Genomic DNA, 15,687 nt, shown 5'->3' with positions numbered 1-15,687 from the left:
CCCTTCGTGACAGTATTGTTTGCCGTCGCAAATAATATCTTAGCGACGGCGTGCCTATGCTGTCTCAATAACTTTTAGCGACGACAAGTACCACAGTCGCAAATAACACTTTTAGCGACGGCATTTTTTGCCGTCGCAAATACCACTTTTAGCGACGACAACACAGTACCGTCTCAAAAAATCCCAGATTTTTACATATTATTACTGACGGCATAATTTCATCGCAAAAGAGGCAACTTACCGTCGCAAAAAAAAGGCGACGACACTTTGCCGTCGCAATTTTTTGCGACGGCGTTTTAAGTATTTGCGACGGCAATTTGCAGTCGCAAAAAGTCAATTTTTTTGTAGTGTATATTATACAAAAGATCAATCACTAACTATTATATATAAGATAAATAATAACAAAAGTAAGAGATAAATAAGAGCCTAAATATATATATATATACATATTTTAACCAAGCCAAATGGATAATGACCACACTTATTATTATTATTTTCAAACAATATATAGAGAGATAGTAGCTGAATAAAATAGTATAGGTTTTATAGCTTCAACAAATCAATAATATGTTCTTCATCTTCCCTCTTCTCTCTTTCTATCTCTTGCTCCTCCATCTTCTCCCTTTATCTTTCCTCTTCTCTTTATCTCTCTTCTCCTATTTTTAGCTTTTTTTGTGTGTTTTTTTCGAAATAAGCAGTTCAAAACTGTTACGTAACGGTGCATAATAGGTCGTTATGGCTGTTACGGTACCGTTACGACCGCTACGGCAGCCGCTACGGTTGACACACCTGTGAATCTCAATCACAGTGCAAAAGCGGCCGTAACTGGTGGCGGTAACCACCACAACCGTTACGTAACGGTTGCGGCCTCTTTTTAAAACCTTGGCTGCAAGAGGATGTATTGGAATATGTCCCACATCGCCTGGAGTTGTGGTCCAACAGGATGTGCTGGAATGTGTCCTACATCGCTTGGAATTTCCCCATCTGTACTGGTAACAGGGCTCTAGTTTCCCTCTCCTTAATAGTTGAGTATGAATGTGTCTCACATCGCCTGGAGTTGTGATCCAAGAGGACGTGCTGGAATGTGTCTCACATCACCTGGAGTTGGTCTCTCTCCTTAATATCTAGATTTTAAGGAGAAGTGTGGGCTGGACTTTATAATTATTTGGTATTACTTTCATTTTCGTTTTTCATCTTTTTAGAAACGAAGTAATGACAAGATTGAAAACAATCATCATTTTTATATTATTTTCATTTTAATGCTAAAACTACTTTTTGGTGTTTCTTAAAAAACGGAGTTGTTTTCATAATGAAAATTTCCAAAACAGTTTCGGACACACTTCACCAAACACGTTTGGATTTCAATTGATTCTTCATTTTAATAGGACGGTGATGTTTCCTTCTTAGGCTACCAATGCAAGCTCAAAAGAAAAGCAAAATACAATAGTCCAATTCAATTTGATGCGTAATCTGAAGGAGATTAAACACGAAAACATATTAGTAAGCAAAGAAAATGTGATCATAAGAATTTATAATAGCTTCATTCTATATTACAAGACATGTACATTAGATAAGATATTGCAGTTACATGTTATGATCAGTTCTAATATGCAATCAAGTGAATATACTAATGTCAAGCCCTCTTCAAACCCCGTCACAAAATATACATTCCACATAATGATGATCATTGATGAAAGCATTGACATTTCGTGTGGTACTTTGAGCAGTTTTAACTGCCTTGACAGTTGAAATCTTGATCCTCGACAACATTATAGTACAAGGAAGATAATCTGCCATCAAATGTAGAGACCAAATGATGAGCAGATAATCCACAGTAACGCTTCCCAAGACGAGCAATGCATATGTCAAAGATTTTCTTGAACATGCTGTCCCCTTGGATTAATGGCTGCTCCACAAACTCCGCTAAAGGCATCCACTGGTTCATGACAAATGGGAACTTACCCAAATTGGTATTAAGGAAAATGAATATGTTATAATGCAATCAAGTCCAAGATAATGGATTGTGGCTCATTCCTATGTTCTGCCTACATTTAAATTTTCTCTTGCTCGGCTTTTATTCTTCCTTCATTATGTATATTTTTTAAAATTTTACTGAGATGACGAGAGAAAACAAGTAAGATGGCAATAACCATCAGTTCCAACTAGTTGTAACATTGCTATTACCTCTACTTTCTAAGTTTTTGTCCTTGATAAGGAAATTGATCTGAAATTTTTAATGACTATATTTACCTTGGCGGATTGAATTTCAAGATCATCGACAATGATCTGAGTTGATAGGGGTCTCAACATGCAGATGAAGAACAAATCTGATTTTTCGAAGGCAACATTGTGAGCATGCCTGCAGTTGGAGTGGCAGAGAGGGTGTAAGTGATTCAAATATACAAAAATTTTAAACCTTTTTTCAACATGTGCCACTGCGGTCTATAATGATAAGTTGTTGATCTAGTTAGTGCATTAAGAATTTCCTTTTAACTGAGATGATAGTTATTTGCAGAGTTCCACATACACTCAGTTCATTCAGATCATATTTATGGCGCAATAATACCATGTCGTTGTTACCTGAAAGCTATGACTTCCACAAATTCAGTATCAATCTGCAATTAAGAAGGGAAAGAAAAAAAATGTAGTTAACATTAATTGAAAACAATCTAGATTGTTTGATACAAAATCTGAGTAGGTAAATAAGTTACAGAGGAAATATATTATGTATGAAGTCCTTACACCAGTTTCCTCCTTGACTTCTCTTATAGCTCCTGTAAATATCTCCTCTGACTTTAACACATCAAATGTAATTATGTGAACACTTGTGTCTTTGGTAGTCTTATAATGTTAGATGCATCAAAGAACATTAAAATTGAAATTTCAGATGGGAAAACACACCTCGAGTATGAAACCAGTTGGAATTTTCCAAAGACCGGCAAGTGCTGGAGCATAATGCTTCTCCTGCACTACAAGCACCTGTGGATGATATCATTAAAAATCTTTGTATTAGAGTGTTAATGGCGGCGCATGTAATAGATAGTAGTAGCAATTATGAAAGAACTGCTCTATAAACTTGGTTACTGAGTATGATAAGTCAAGTTTTGTAGCTTTGATTTGCATTCTCTTTGCTACAATGTTGACACAAGCAAGCATACCTCATTTTTTTCATTAATCACAAATCCCCCGACTCCCACTTGGTGTGAAGCATTAGCAGGAAGCATGCAAGGTCCTTCAGGAATCCAATATGTCAACATGACATATCCTCTTTCTGCATGGTGGTACTCAAATCCTTCCTATAATCAAGTTACTAATTTTACAAATTGCAATGATTTGCGGATAAGAAACCAAAAGTAGAAGAGTTGGCAATCAAAACTCCAACAATTTGAAAAAGTGCAACCCAGTGCACAAGGCTTTTGCTAAAGCAGGATCTAGCGAGTTAGATGTATACAGCCTTACTTCCGTTTCTGGAGAGGTGATTTTTGTGAAAATTAAGGATATGCAAGTTAACCTTTACTGCTACAGGAACAAGCTCTGATCTCTCCAGTGGAAGTTTTAGCCAAACTCCTTTCTTCTCCTGCAATTGTATGACATAAGAGAGTAATAACTCTGAATGCACCAGACAAATTAGAAAGAAAAGAAGAAAAAAAAAGAAAAGGAATTTAATGGGAAAAAAAAAATCAGTAGGGCTGCAAGCAGAACACAAAATAAATTTTTTTGCCACACTTGTGATGGTTTCTGTGAATGCAGCACAAAAAGTTACAGTTTATACCTTACAGAAAATAGCTCAAAATCACTGAATTGCTTATGAAGGAAAAATGAGTTAGAAACCATTTTCACGTATACATCCGTGTTGATTAAAAGATTGTTGCAATGGGTGCATCATTTCATGACCAAAGTAGTCCTACTGTTGGGACTTTGCTTAGGATTAATAAGCTTATAAATTTCAGGTCTATCGTAAAGAAAAATGCAATTATACCAAACAGTTGAAGATAAATTACCTTTGTTTTCCAGTGAGAAAGTGATGAATGAAGTATAGAGGAGAATTCTTTTGGATTAGACGGTAATCTTTTAGGATTAACAATAACTCCCCCGTACTCATCATCAAATGCTTCAAGTACTCTCATTTCCCTCAAAAACAGACTTGAACTTGAACCATTCGTTCCATTGATGTGATACTGAATAGGCTCTACAGTGAAATTTTCTTGGCCAACTGAACTATTGGTTTTGTTTGAAGTACTCAGATAAGATGCCTTAGGAGAAATGCCTGAATACAAAAAGCATGACAGAAACAGAAGCAAATCATCCACTTTGAAGTTGAAATTTCAATAGATGGAGCTTTGAACTCACAGTGAGATTACAAGTCACTGACATCCTAAATCAATCAAGCTAATAAGGTTCAGATCAGGCTTTTTTGCCCAATAAAGAGTGAAAGAAATTTATGATTCAAATATCAGAAAAGGAGACCTAAAACATGTGTCCTTGACTATGGATTGTGCATTTGCTTTACTTTCTATTTCAATCCCATACCCTTTTCACTTACTAATCAAAAACCAACTTCCGATCAGGGTTTTAAATATCTACATATTGGGATTTTGGACTTCCGACATCATTATTCACTGATAAATCAGCCTATTTTATACAATATTAGCAGATATATGACTGCATCGTCGATACCATCATTTAAAAACATGCTTCAGATCCATCAACAACTCAAATTCATAACAGGACTTGCAGTTCAAATTCAAGAATTCAAATTTTTTTTTTTCATTTTTTTTTATTTATTTTAACAATGGGTAAGAAGGGATGAAATAGGGAAAGGAAAGTTGCATAGCGCAAAGTAAGACTCCAACTTGGACAACACATTATCTACTAACCCGAGGCTTGATCTTAACTTACAACCAACTAACAATTGCTGTGTTTTTGGAGAGAAAATGAACGTGAATACCATAAAAACCATAGAACAACATGGGATTGCAGTGATTGTCACAAGTTGACCAATATTTATTTTTTTTTAATTTTTTCATTCTTTTCCCATGTTCTGAGTAATCTGAGCAAAGCAGAGAAAGAAAACTACAATTCAATATTGGGTAAATGAACTAATTTACCTGTGCAAGAACAGAGTTGTGGAGAGCTTTTGAGACCAACAAAGTGCCTTGGATTAAAAAATGTGCTCGAAAACAAGCTCTCTGAACCAACCAACTTAGACAACGATACAGCCTTTGAATCAAACAGTTTCAACTCCATTAATAACAACCTTTCAAATGTCAGCAACTAGCAGTAACTTCTACTTCACTCTTTATCATACAATCCAAAGAAAATGATCAGACTCTACAAGTATAAATAAGCCCTGATTATAATATACAAATACAATTGTCTAAAAATTCTTCAAAAGAATCTAGATTCACTCAACAAGAAAAAAAAAAAAAAATCATTGGATTGTTCGTCGGCCGGAGTGAACTATGTATTGGATAACCCAGTTAAAAAAAGAAGTCAACAATGGTAAATGGAGAAAACAGAGAAGTAATGCAATGGCAATTAGTTTTGAAATAAACAACCCTGGTGGAGACAATCAATTGAAGCCATGATTGAGCACAGGATTTATCCAGAAAGTTAGATTAGACTGAACTTGTGGTGCTAAATGGGTCTGGTGTGGAAGTGACCAATGAAAAATCAGCGAAAGATCTCCATATTAAATGACAGATTATAACTGAGAAAACTAGGACATTACTCAAATTAAAATTTGATGAGAGAAAGAAGAGAGAGATGAGGCTGACAGAGAGGGATCAAGATCATGTATTGTGAAAGAATCACGTTAATAGTTTGAAATAAATTAATTATTATTTTTAAAATTTAAAATGTAAAATATAAATAAAGATCACATGAAATTATTTTGAGGAATAAGAGGAAGTAATGAAGAAACATTTCTTAATTGAAATGACGTGGACCGGATAGTATATCACGTGATTTTCTGATATCCGTTTTAAGAAAATATCATTGAGAGTTAAAAGGGATAATACGAAAAATTTACCAATCAATTCTATTAACTAGACTTATTTATTTATGGGTTTTGATTAATAAATTTATTATTATAAATTTAATAAAAATAAAAAAATTGATAAATTTATTTCTTAATAAATTAATAAATAAGATTTAAGAAATAATAAATTTTAAAAATAAGGGTGGAGGATCCACGTTTGTGATGTTAAAAAAAATGTTGGGTTTGAATGGATAGAAATCGACATTCCGATAGTTGATGCCACGTGATCTAGTGTGGACATGGGCCCAGCCCCAATGCTCCCAACAATGAGCAGGCCGATTCCCAAATTGACAATCACACTCCAAGCTCATTTCAATTATTTTTTTTAATCGAAATCTTGAGGTTATGTTTAGTTCATAAATTTGAATAAAAATTTAAATATAGAAGAGAAAAGATAAATAAAATATAAATAAATATAATTATATTTTACTTATATTTCATATATATATATTTTTTTAATCTTTTCAAAATATTTTTCAAATTTATAAACTAAATACAGTCTAAAGAGAATATTTTGAACTCGCAAGTGCAAACTCAAAATATATTAGACTACCCGTTTGCCTTGCATATAAAGCAAAGTAAGATATCAGGACTCTAACTTATAATCTCCTATTTGGAACTTAAGCGACTTATCATTTGAGCTAACTCTCACTAATTTTTCATTTTGATTTTAATGAAAGTCTGGACTCTAAAATGAACCGAACTACTTAAATACAATGTGTTACCTTAGAGGAAGCCTATTTAAAACTGGCTTGAGATACAAATGGGGTGTTTGGTGCAGTTTATTGTAAGTTAAAAGCTGATAATCAGAAAATAGAAACCAAAAGCAACCCTTCCCCCAGTTTTTAAATAATCAGCTTTTCTTAACTTATTTAAGCTATTTTTGCCTAAAAAGCTGTAAGCAGAAACTGTACCAAACAGTCTAACACAAATTCCTAAATTAAAATAAGTTATAATCACCCCTTATAATCCACACCAAACTCCATAAAACAAGTCAATCTTGACTCGATTATCACACTTTCAAGTTTCCGGTATATATAAAAACCAAGTTAGTCAATCTCAATATGTGATGGCTTGATTAAATTATTTTATTATTATTTTTAAATTGTTTGAAATCATTATAAAGAAGTTTATCATCCAATTTTTCAATCCAAACCTGAACAACTCACCACTTTAGTTTCGTCAAATTTGTAGAACTGATGGCCAAGGTTAAAAGTTAGGTTGCCATTGGTTTCATATCATTTTTATTTTAGCTAATAATTTTTAAAAATTCAAAAATAATTTTTTAATTGTCTCTAAAACATGAGTTATTTTCAACAACAAAAAAGCAATTATCAAAATAATTTTCGGAAACAGTTCACTAGATTTTTTGTGTGGTGTTTTTCATTAAAATAAATACAAAAAAAAAGAAAAAGAAAATGAAGCCACAATCAAACCAACAAATGTTGTCCTTGCAAGTGTAAATTTTAGAAGGACTAACTAAACCGAACCATTCTTTTGTATTACTAGAATTTTAGGCTTGAGAAGTTTGGTCTTCAAAATGGGCCAAAAGGCCCAAACTCAATTCAGTACTTGGACTTTCAGGCTCGGATTGTGCAGTTCTTACAAGGCTTACACCATTTGCCTTTAAATCCGAATCGAATTGAAAAATGGGCTTTTGTTTACTCTTTTTGAATCCCATCCCACTTGAAAGCCCAACTGGGGTGGGGGGGGAGGGGGTGGTTACAGAGAGTGAGAGTGTAATGATATGTAAACAAAACATATATATATATATATATATATGTATAAATATGTACAAAATAATGTGATAGATTTTGATATAATTTTATAATTTAAAGTCAAAACTCATCAAAGTAATATATTATTTGAGTAAGAAAATATGATAAGAGATGAGAGTATACATACCATTTTTTTCAAGAAAAAGGGGAGGAAAGAAAAAATTGTTAAACATTTATATCGATCGAGTGGGTGCACACCCCTAATAATGAATAAAAGTGGCAGCTATCTTGACAATAAAATTTGTTGATGTATTTGAGATTGAATTCTGTTTGGCTAGCGGATCTTATGGACAATTTGGGTTTTGGAAATGGGGGGTTTGGCTAGCGGAGGTTATGGACAATTTGGGTTTTGGAAAGAGGGGGGGGGGGGGGGGGGTGAATAAAAGTGGCAGCTATCTTGACAATAAAATTTGTTGATGTATTTGAGATTGAATTCTGTTTGGCTAGCGGAGGTTATGGACGATTTGGGTTTTGGAAAGGGGGGGTTTGGCTAGCGGAGGTTATGGACAATTTGGGTTTTGGAAAGAGGGGGGAGGGGGGTGGCGGCAGCTATCTTGACAATAAAATTTGTTGATGTATTTGAGATTGAATTATGTTTGGCTAGCAGAGGTTATGGACGATTTGGGTTTTGGAAAGGGAGGGTTTGGCTAGCGGAGGTTATGGACAATTTGGGTTTTGGAAAGAGGATGGGGGGGGGGTTTGTGGCTTTCTCTTAGATAACATTCAACTTTGGTAATAAAATAAAAAAAATTATTGTTTTCATTTAACTATAAGTGTAATCTATGGATGTTGAATTTTGACCTCACAATCAAATTGGATCTCTTCGCCGAGATCCTAGGAATTAAGCCGTAAAGCATGTGCAGAAATAGAGATGCCCAACACTTGCACACAGAAAGACAACAAGGTCGCTCGCGACACTCTGACGATCAAGTTAGTCGACGATCAAGTTATTCAACTTATCTCTCAAATATATCTGCTCAAAATAACACATTAGCTCAGAACACCTTAAACCCATAGGGTTGTGATCAATGCCTTATTTCCCTAAAAGTCTTATTTCATGGAACTCTATTTTTTACAAGGATATCACTTATCCAAAACTTCTCCTGTTCAAATTAGGATCTAGGGGTGAGTAGCGGATATACCGATCCGTCAAAATCGACCGAACCGAACCGAACCGATCTGTCGTATTTTGGACGGATACGTGATGACGAGCGAACGGTTGCGGATTGATTTTCTCTAATCCGCCAATGGTGGATTTGAGATTCCTTTGGCCGCAACCGAACCGCCAAACCGCGAGCACCCCTAGTAATTTATAAGACTTTGTGTTTTCAATTGAAAAAGAGTTTAAATATTTTGTTGAAAAAAAGTTTTCAACTTGAATATATTTTTTGAATTGAAAAAAATAAACGTATTATTTATCTATATTTTTTGGATTTTAAATCTAACTCTAAAAATAATAAATAAAAAATATGATACATGCAGGTTGGTTTTTGTTTTCAAAAACATATATAGATGTAACAATACAGAGACATACAATCTCTATTACTACTCTGTTAATAGTTTTGGTGGTTTGAATTGTTTTTATATTTTAAGAACCACAGATTATAATGCTTTATGTGAATGAATCATGCTGTGATTATAATATGAGGATGAGGCATGCAGTGATTGTGATATTCTAAAGTTTCAAACTTTCTTTCTTTGGATGATGCATACAGCGATTGTAATACTTTTTTTAAGTCATTAATTATAATAATTTCTTTTCTTTTCTTTTTTTTTTTTTTTTTTTGAGGAAGTGCATAAGTTGAATTATGTTAAAAATTTATAAAATTTTAAACCGCCAAACCGATTCGCATCCATCCGCCAAACCGCTAATGCGCTCAATCCACATCCGTCGGATTGACGGACGGATGCAGATTGATTTTTTTCAATCTGCCAATCTGGCGGATGGATGGCGGATTGAAGGTTTCGTGGCCGCAACCGACCCGCGCTCACCCCTATTAGGATCAACTCTCTCAAGAGTCTAACCTTACCCAAATAAGTAGTTGATATCAACTAGGACTCTTATCCTCTATCTAAATATCTTAGAATCCGATATAATCGTATCTTATCTCGGCAATGTGGATCACCCACGTGGACAACCCCAAAATTATGTCCCCACACATCCATAATTTGTCTTTCCCAGTGTACATAAGCCTTGTTTGGGAAGTTGGCTATTTTAGTTAGTTATTTAGGCCTAGTTTGGCTACTCCCAAAAAAGTGCACTTATTTCATCTTTTTATCTTTTTTGGGTCACATCAATCAACATCTCCTCTCTACTTTTTCTACACATAATACAAAAAAAGTCAAAAAGTGCACTTATTTAGTCTTTCCAAACTAGGCCTTAGTTTTTTACCTATTTTAACCTGGCTAAAATAGTTGTGTTTCGAAAGTTGGTTAAATATAAATATATATATATATATATATATATATATATTGATATGATGGTTGTGAGAGAAAAAACAAAATGATTATGAATTGGCTGTAACATTTGGTCTTATTAGTTATTTTAGTTTATTTTATCTGTTAATGAACTATTTTAGCCCAATCCTCCTCCTAAACAACCCCCTAATTTTAAGAATAAAAATTAAGCGTTTTAATTTTCAAACTCTAAAAAAAACTTTAATGATGTGACAAGAAATATAGTTCACATATGATGTAATGCATGTGTTTTATTTTTATTTATTTATTTATTTATTATCACATCATTAGAACTAACTTTAAAATTTTAAAATTAAAACGCTATGTAATTATTGTGATCTTAAACAATCAAAATAAATTTTGAAGTGTTGGAAAGTGTCCCATGACCATTACGTTTGACTTTCCCATCAATCATTATTGTATGTCAAAAGAGGAATGAAACTATTCCAGCTATTACTTACCCAAAAAACTATTCCAGCGATGAGTCTAACCAGCTAAGTGGTCATTTTTGAGTTCCATAATTTGACTTGGTCAGCAAACTAACTCATATTCTTTTGGTTTCTTCATCTTCAATATTGAAAAATTCAAAATTTAAATGTCAAACTTGTGGATGAGAGCAATGAAACTATTCCAAACATATTTTGTCTTTGTTTTGTTTTGTGGCCTTTTTGATGTGGAAAAAGCAATTTTTTTTTTGTTGGATTTCCAATTTTTCAAAATGGAAAATTCGTTAGAAAGACCGAAAGAGCTTGATTTAAATAAGGTGTTTGTTTACGAATTTTAAAAATTAATTTAACGCTTACTTTTGAAAACGCAATCGAAGGCGTGAAAATTTGAGCTAACTGATTGTCCTACCAGTTGACCGGAACAGTACAATTTTTTTTTTATGTTAATTTTTATACATTCAATAAAACATATTTTCCGAATTTTTTAAAATTTTTTATGGGTTTTAATAGAATTTTAAGTTGTGTGTTTGGTTATGAGTTGTACGTTTTTGTATCAACTATCATATGTCACATCAAAAATTCTTCACCCAATACAAAACTTTTTTCAAAACTTATTCACCAAACAAATTTTTCACACTCAAAGCATAATTCAAAAACTCAAAGTACATCTCTATTCTCAAATCACATTTAGAAAACTCTACCAAATACAATCTTTTTCTTCTGTTTTATATTTGAATTTCAGTTGTCATTTCCAAGTGACGTTTCAAATGAACGGTACTACAGAGGATAAGTTGAATTTAGTAGAATTTTCTTTTCTTGTTTACGGCAAATAATGCATCCAAATAATACCAAGAGACAAATTTGTACAAAATTCAATCTCTAATTTGAATGAAATGATATTCTTTTGCATTTTTTTAAATTGAGAGTTTTTTCATGCGTTTATGACTTTTAAGTTGAAAGCTATAAAAATAAACTAGTGGCAGAAAAGTTTGAAACTTGTCGAGAACGACACCACTAAGATTAAGTTTGACAATTCAAAAATAATCTATTTTTTTATTTTTTTATATTTTTTTTATCACATTACCTCTCTACTTTTTTGCACATCTTTTCGTAAAAAAATAAAAGGTACACTTATTTAAGTCATCTCAAATAACTCCTAAGTTTTTACTGTGGAAACATCAAATTTAAATTGGATCCACATATTTGCTTAGAAGCAAATCTTATGATGTTTTGGAAAGTTGGTAAAAAGTTGACTTTTCGTTTTTTACCAAGCTTTTTAACTTTTTGAAAAATGATTTGAGAAGTTGGTAAAAAGTTAACTTTTGACTTTTTGATTTAATATTTGTTTATGGTGTCAAATCAAATTAAATGACCAAAATATCTTTACTCAACATAAGAAATTTATTTTTTTACTTTTCTGTCATAGGCTCTAATTTGTAATTTTACCACTTGCGTTTTCATCTCTTCCCAAATGAATTTTGTTGCGTTTTTGACTGTCAGTTTTTTTCCCTTTGGATAAAAAACGTGACTTTTTACTTGACTTCCCAAAACGGCACGTTGTTGTTGTTGTTGTTGCTTTTTTTTTTTTTTTTGAAGAAAACTTGTTCCTAACTAAGTTGTTATGATTTTTTAAGTAATTAAGCCTCCGTTTGGAAAGTGGGTTAGCTTTTTGGCTTTTTTGGCTATTTTAGCCTGGGCTAAAAAGCTTGGTTTGGGAAGGATTTTTTGGCTTTTTGGCTTTTTTGACTTTTTTTGTGAGAGAAGAATGTAATGATTATAGGTTGGATGTGATGTTTTGTTTGTTATGGCTAAAATAGCCTATTTTGTTTTTTGTGGCTAAAATAGCCAAAAAAACCTGAAAAAGCCCTTACCAAACACAGGCTAAATGTTGTTAGTTTCCTTGCAACTAAGGTGTTATGAATTTTTAAGAAAATTAATTTTTTCATCAGATATAAATTTTATGATATTTTAAAAAGAAAGAGTTGTTACTGCAAGCAATTAATTATAGCCTTATCCATTTTCTCAAAAATTGCTTAACACATTTTCCAATCTCAAGACAACTTTACTTAGTGGTGTGCATAATACCGCTAAAACAGTCGAAACCGTCAAAATCGCGCCGAACCGCACCGCCAAGGCAAATTCGTTATTATTTGCCAATCGAACCGCCGATTTTTGGTAAGAAAAATGATAAATTCTAGTGACACTTTTATCAATCTGCCGGTTTCTATTTTTCTTCCAAACCGCACCGACCCGTATCACTATTAAATCATGTTTTATAAGATTCTAAAAATTCTTTTTTACTTAAGTTTGCTTGTTGTTCTATACCTTAGAATATAGTATTACATTACTGCTCAAGGGGAATTCAAGATGTTAGTAATCCAAAATAAAATTGGATTCCAATTCACTTTTCAATCTTTTTTTTTTTTTTGGCCATGTTGCAAACTTGCATCAGCTCACTTTTCAATCTAAATACTTTTCAACAGTAAACATTTTCAATGTATTGTAAGGCCTGAATAATATTAATTTTATGTATTGTATTTGATCATTGTAGCTTCCACAGATGCTTGTAATGAACTGATGGCATAGTCGTTGATATTATCATGTTGTTGCTACACTTGCTGCATTAGAAGAAAGCTTCGCAAGATGCTTAACATCACGGTATCTCTCGTCTTTTTTTTACTCTTTGATTTAAGTTTTGTAATTTGAATTATATTTTTTATAAACCGCCAATCTGCCCAAACCGCCAAGGCAAATCCATCATTATTTACCAACCGAACCGCTGGTTTTTGATAAGAAAAATGGCAAATTCTAGTGACACTTTTATCAATCTGTCACCCGCCATACAGTTTCTATTTTTCTCTCAAATTGCACCGACCCGCACCTCGCACACCCCTAACTTTACTCCATCTTGTAGATAGTTTGGCTCCTTTAATGACATGGCTCCTTATGTGTGTTATTGTACTTATTTGATATATTTTTTTTTCTTGTATGTCTAAGTGGTTGAACTTTCTTTCATCACTAAGGCCAAGTTTGAGAAGTTTTAAATAATTTATCTTTTTATTTTTTTATCTTTTTTTCATCACATCACCTCTCTACTTTTCTGCACATCTTTTCGTAAAAAGACAAAAAGTACACTTATTTAGGTCATTCTAAGGCTTGGTTTGGGGTACCCTAAATAATAAAAAATTCAAAAAGTCACTATTCTATTTAAGTCACATCATCTTATTTAAATCACATCACCTCTCTAACACATCATATCAAACCAACCCAAACCCAACCCATATAAGCCAATAAATTAAAAAGTACACTTTTTTAGAATATCTCAAACCAACCCTAAATGTCCGTTTTCATGTAATTTTCATTATATTTACAATTTATCTTATATTGATTGATAAATGATTTTTTTTTAAAAAAAAAAATTACTCATGGAAATTTGAGAACTGTACTTGAGATTGACCTATCGCCAAAGAAATGCACTTAATTAATTGCAGTGAATTTATGACTTTATGACTTTAGAGAAACAATTTACATTGAGTTGAATTTTTTTTTTTTTTTTTTTTTTTGGACCTATTAGATAAAAATTCTTGAGCCGCCACTAACAACCTTAAATATGTAATGAAAGAGCTTCAGTACAATTATATAATCTTTTGTATTACTTTATAAAGCAAACTTTTAAGTGTTGATGTTATGAAAATTTTATATCTAAAAATGTCCTCCAAGTGCAACTATTAAATTTAAGGGGTATTTATGTGTAGATTTTAATAAGTAAATTTATTGTCTAATAAGTCCTATAAAAAAAATTTGTCATGAAAAAATGTCACCAATTATAAGTTTTAAAGACAATTTATAAAAATTATGATAAAAAAGTCACTAATTGTCAATTTTTAGCGACATATATAAAAAATTATCACAAAAAAATTATTTTTAATGACAATTTTATCAAGAATTATTTTTAATAAAATTTAATGATAATTAAATCCAACTATTAAGAGGTATTAATAACTTATCCAATCAAAATTATGTACCGGTCTTTGCCTCCCACAGTTAAAAGTCTGTCGGTTCTCAAAAAAATTAAATAAATAAAATAATTTAAGTCTGTCTCAGGTGTCCTTTTGAATCTGGGCTACGTGTAACACTGTAAAAACTCCTACGACAAATGTAGCAAAAGTTTGCCTAGTCAACACGCAAATGTGATGATGTCCAACAAAATAATAGTCAAAATTGCCAAATAAAGAAATACTTGACCAACATTAAATATGCAATGCAGAAAATCTCTTCCTTGCACGTCATAACCACACAAAAATCATATAAAAATACACAAAATAACATCAATTATATCTAAAATTCGATCACAGATAAAAACATTTAATATAAGATGAGACCTACATATTTAATGAGTCTCATATTATTTAAGAAGATTGTATCCAATTTTATAATTAAAATTATGTGCTCTAATTTTTTTTTCAAATGAAACACACATTCAAAAGAAGGAGATGAGTAAATATTAAATGAAACGATGATAACATCTAATAAATTTTTTTTGATTTGTGATAGAGATCACAATATTGTTGGTTTAATAGAAAACAAGAATTGTTCAATTAATCTATTTATATTTTTTTATTGACTGATAACACACTTAAATGGTGACACAACAACTCCATATTTTTCCTAAGTAGAGGGAAATATATGAATGTGTCATGGAGAGGAGACCTATTTGTTGGGACAGTGAAGGGAATATTTTGACTTTGACTAATTTCTATAAATTATTTTAGTAGATGAGAACTGAATTTCAAACCTAGTTTAGGCATTCAAAAACGATTTATACACACTAACTGTCGAAGATCATGGTTGATATCTTCAATTATGACAATCCATAAAACAATATGGTTAAGCACCCCTTAACTAATGACGTTTTGTTTTAGACATGTCAAAAGATATTAATTTTTCCCCCCTCTTATCAGATGAG

General features: G+C 32.1%; 1 protein-coding gene across 2 annotated transcripts; it reads right to left on the bottom strand.

The window, feature by feature from the left end:
• Positions 1-1,495: 1,495 nt before the first annotated feature.
• LOC114271686 (nudix hydrolase 8) lies at positions 1,496-5,930 on the bottom strand. Of its 2 annotated transcripts, none has more exons than XM_082902278.1 (9): positions 5,109-5,930; positions 4,002-4,267; positions 3,512-3,577; positions 3,159-3,296; positions 2,902-2,979; positions 2,743-2,793; positions 2,581-2,615; positions 2,251-2,359; positions 1,496-1,936 (listed from the first exon to the last, which is right to left on the bottom strand). In XM_082902278.1, the coding sequence occupies exons 1-9, from the start codon at positions 5,245-5,247 to the stop codon at positions 1,730-1,732; spliced, it is 1,089 nt and encodes a 362-aa protein (XP_082758404.1). In that variant the 5' UTR covers positions 5,248-5,930; the 3' UTR covers positions 1,496-1,729. The 2 variants fall into 2 exon arrangements, with proteins under 2 accessions (XP_082758404.1, XP_082758403.1); XM_082902277.1 differs by having other exon boundaries at positions 1,496-1,957; positions 5,109-5,678.
• Between the last annotated feature and the right edge of the window lie 9,757 nt (positions 5,931-15,687).

This window comes from Camellia sinensis, chromosome 13, assembly GCF_055761805.1.
Source record: "Camellia sinensis isolate YWXY chromosome 13, ASM5576180v1, whole genome shotgun sequence".
Lineage (NCBI taxonomy): Eukaryota > Viridiplantae > Streptophyta > Magnoliopsida > Ericales > Theaceae > Camellia > Camellia sinensis.
The sequence above is the reverse complement of the archived record's forward strand: the minus strand, read 5'-3'. Positions and strand labels throughout refer to the sequence as shown.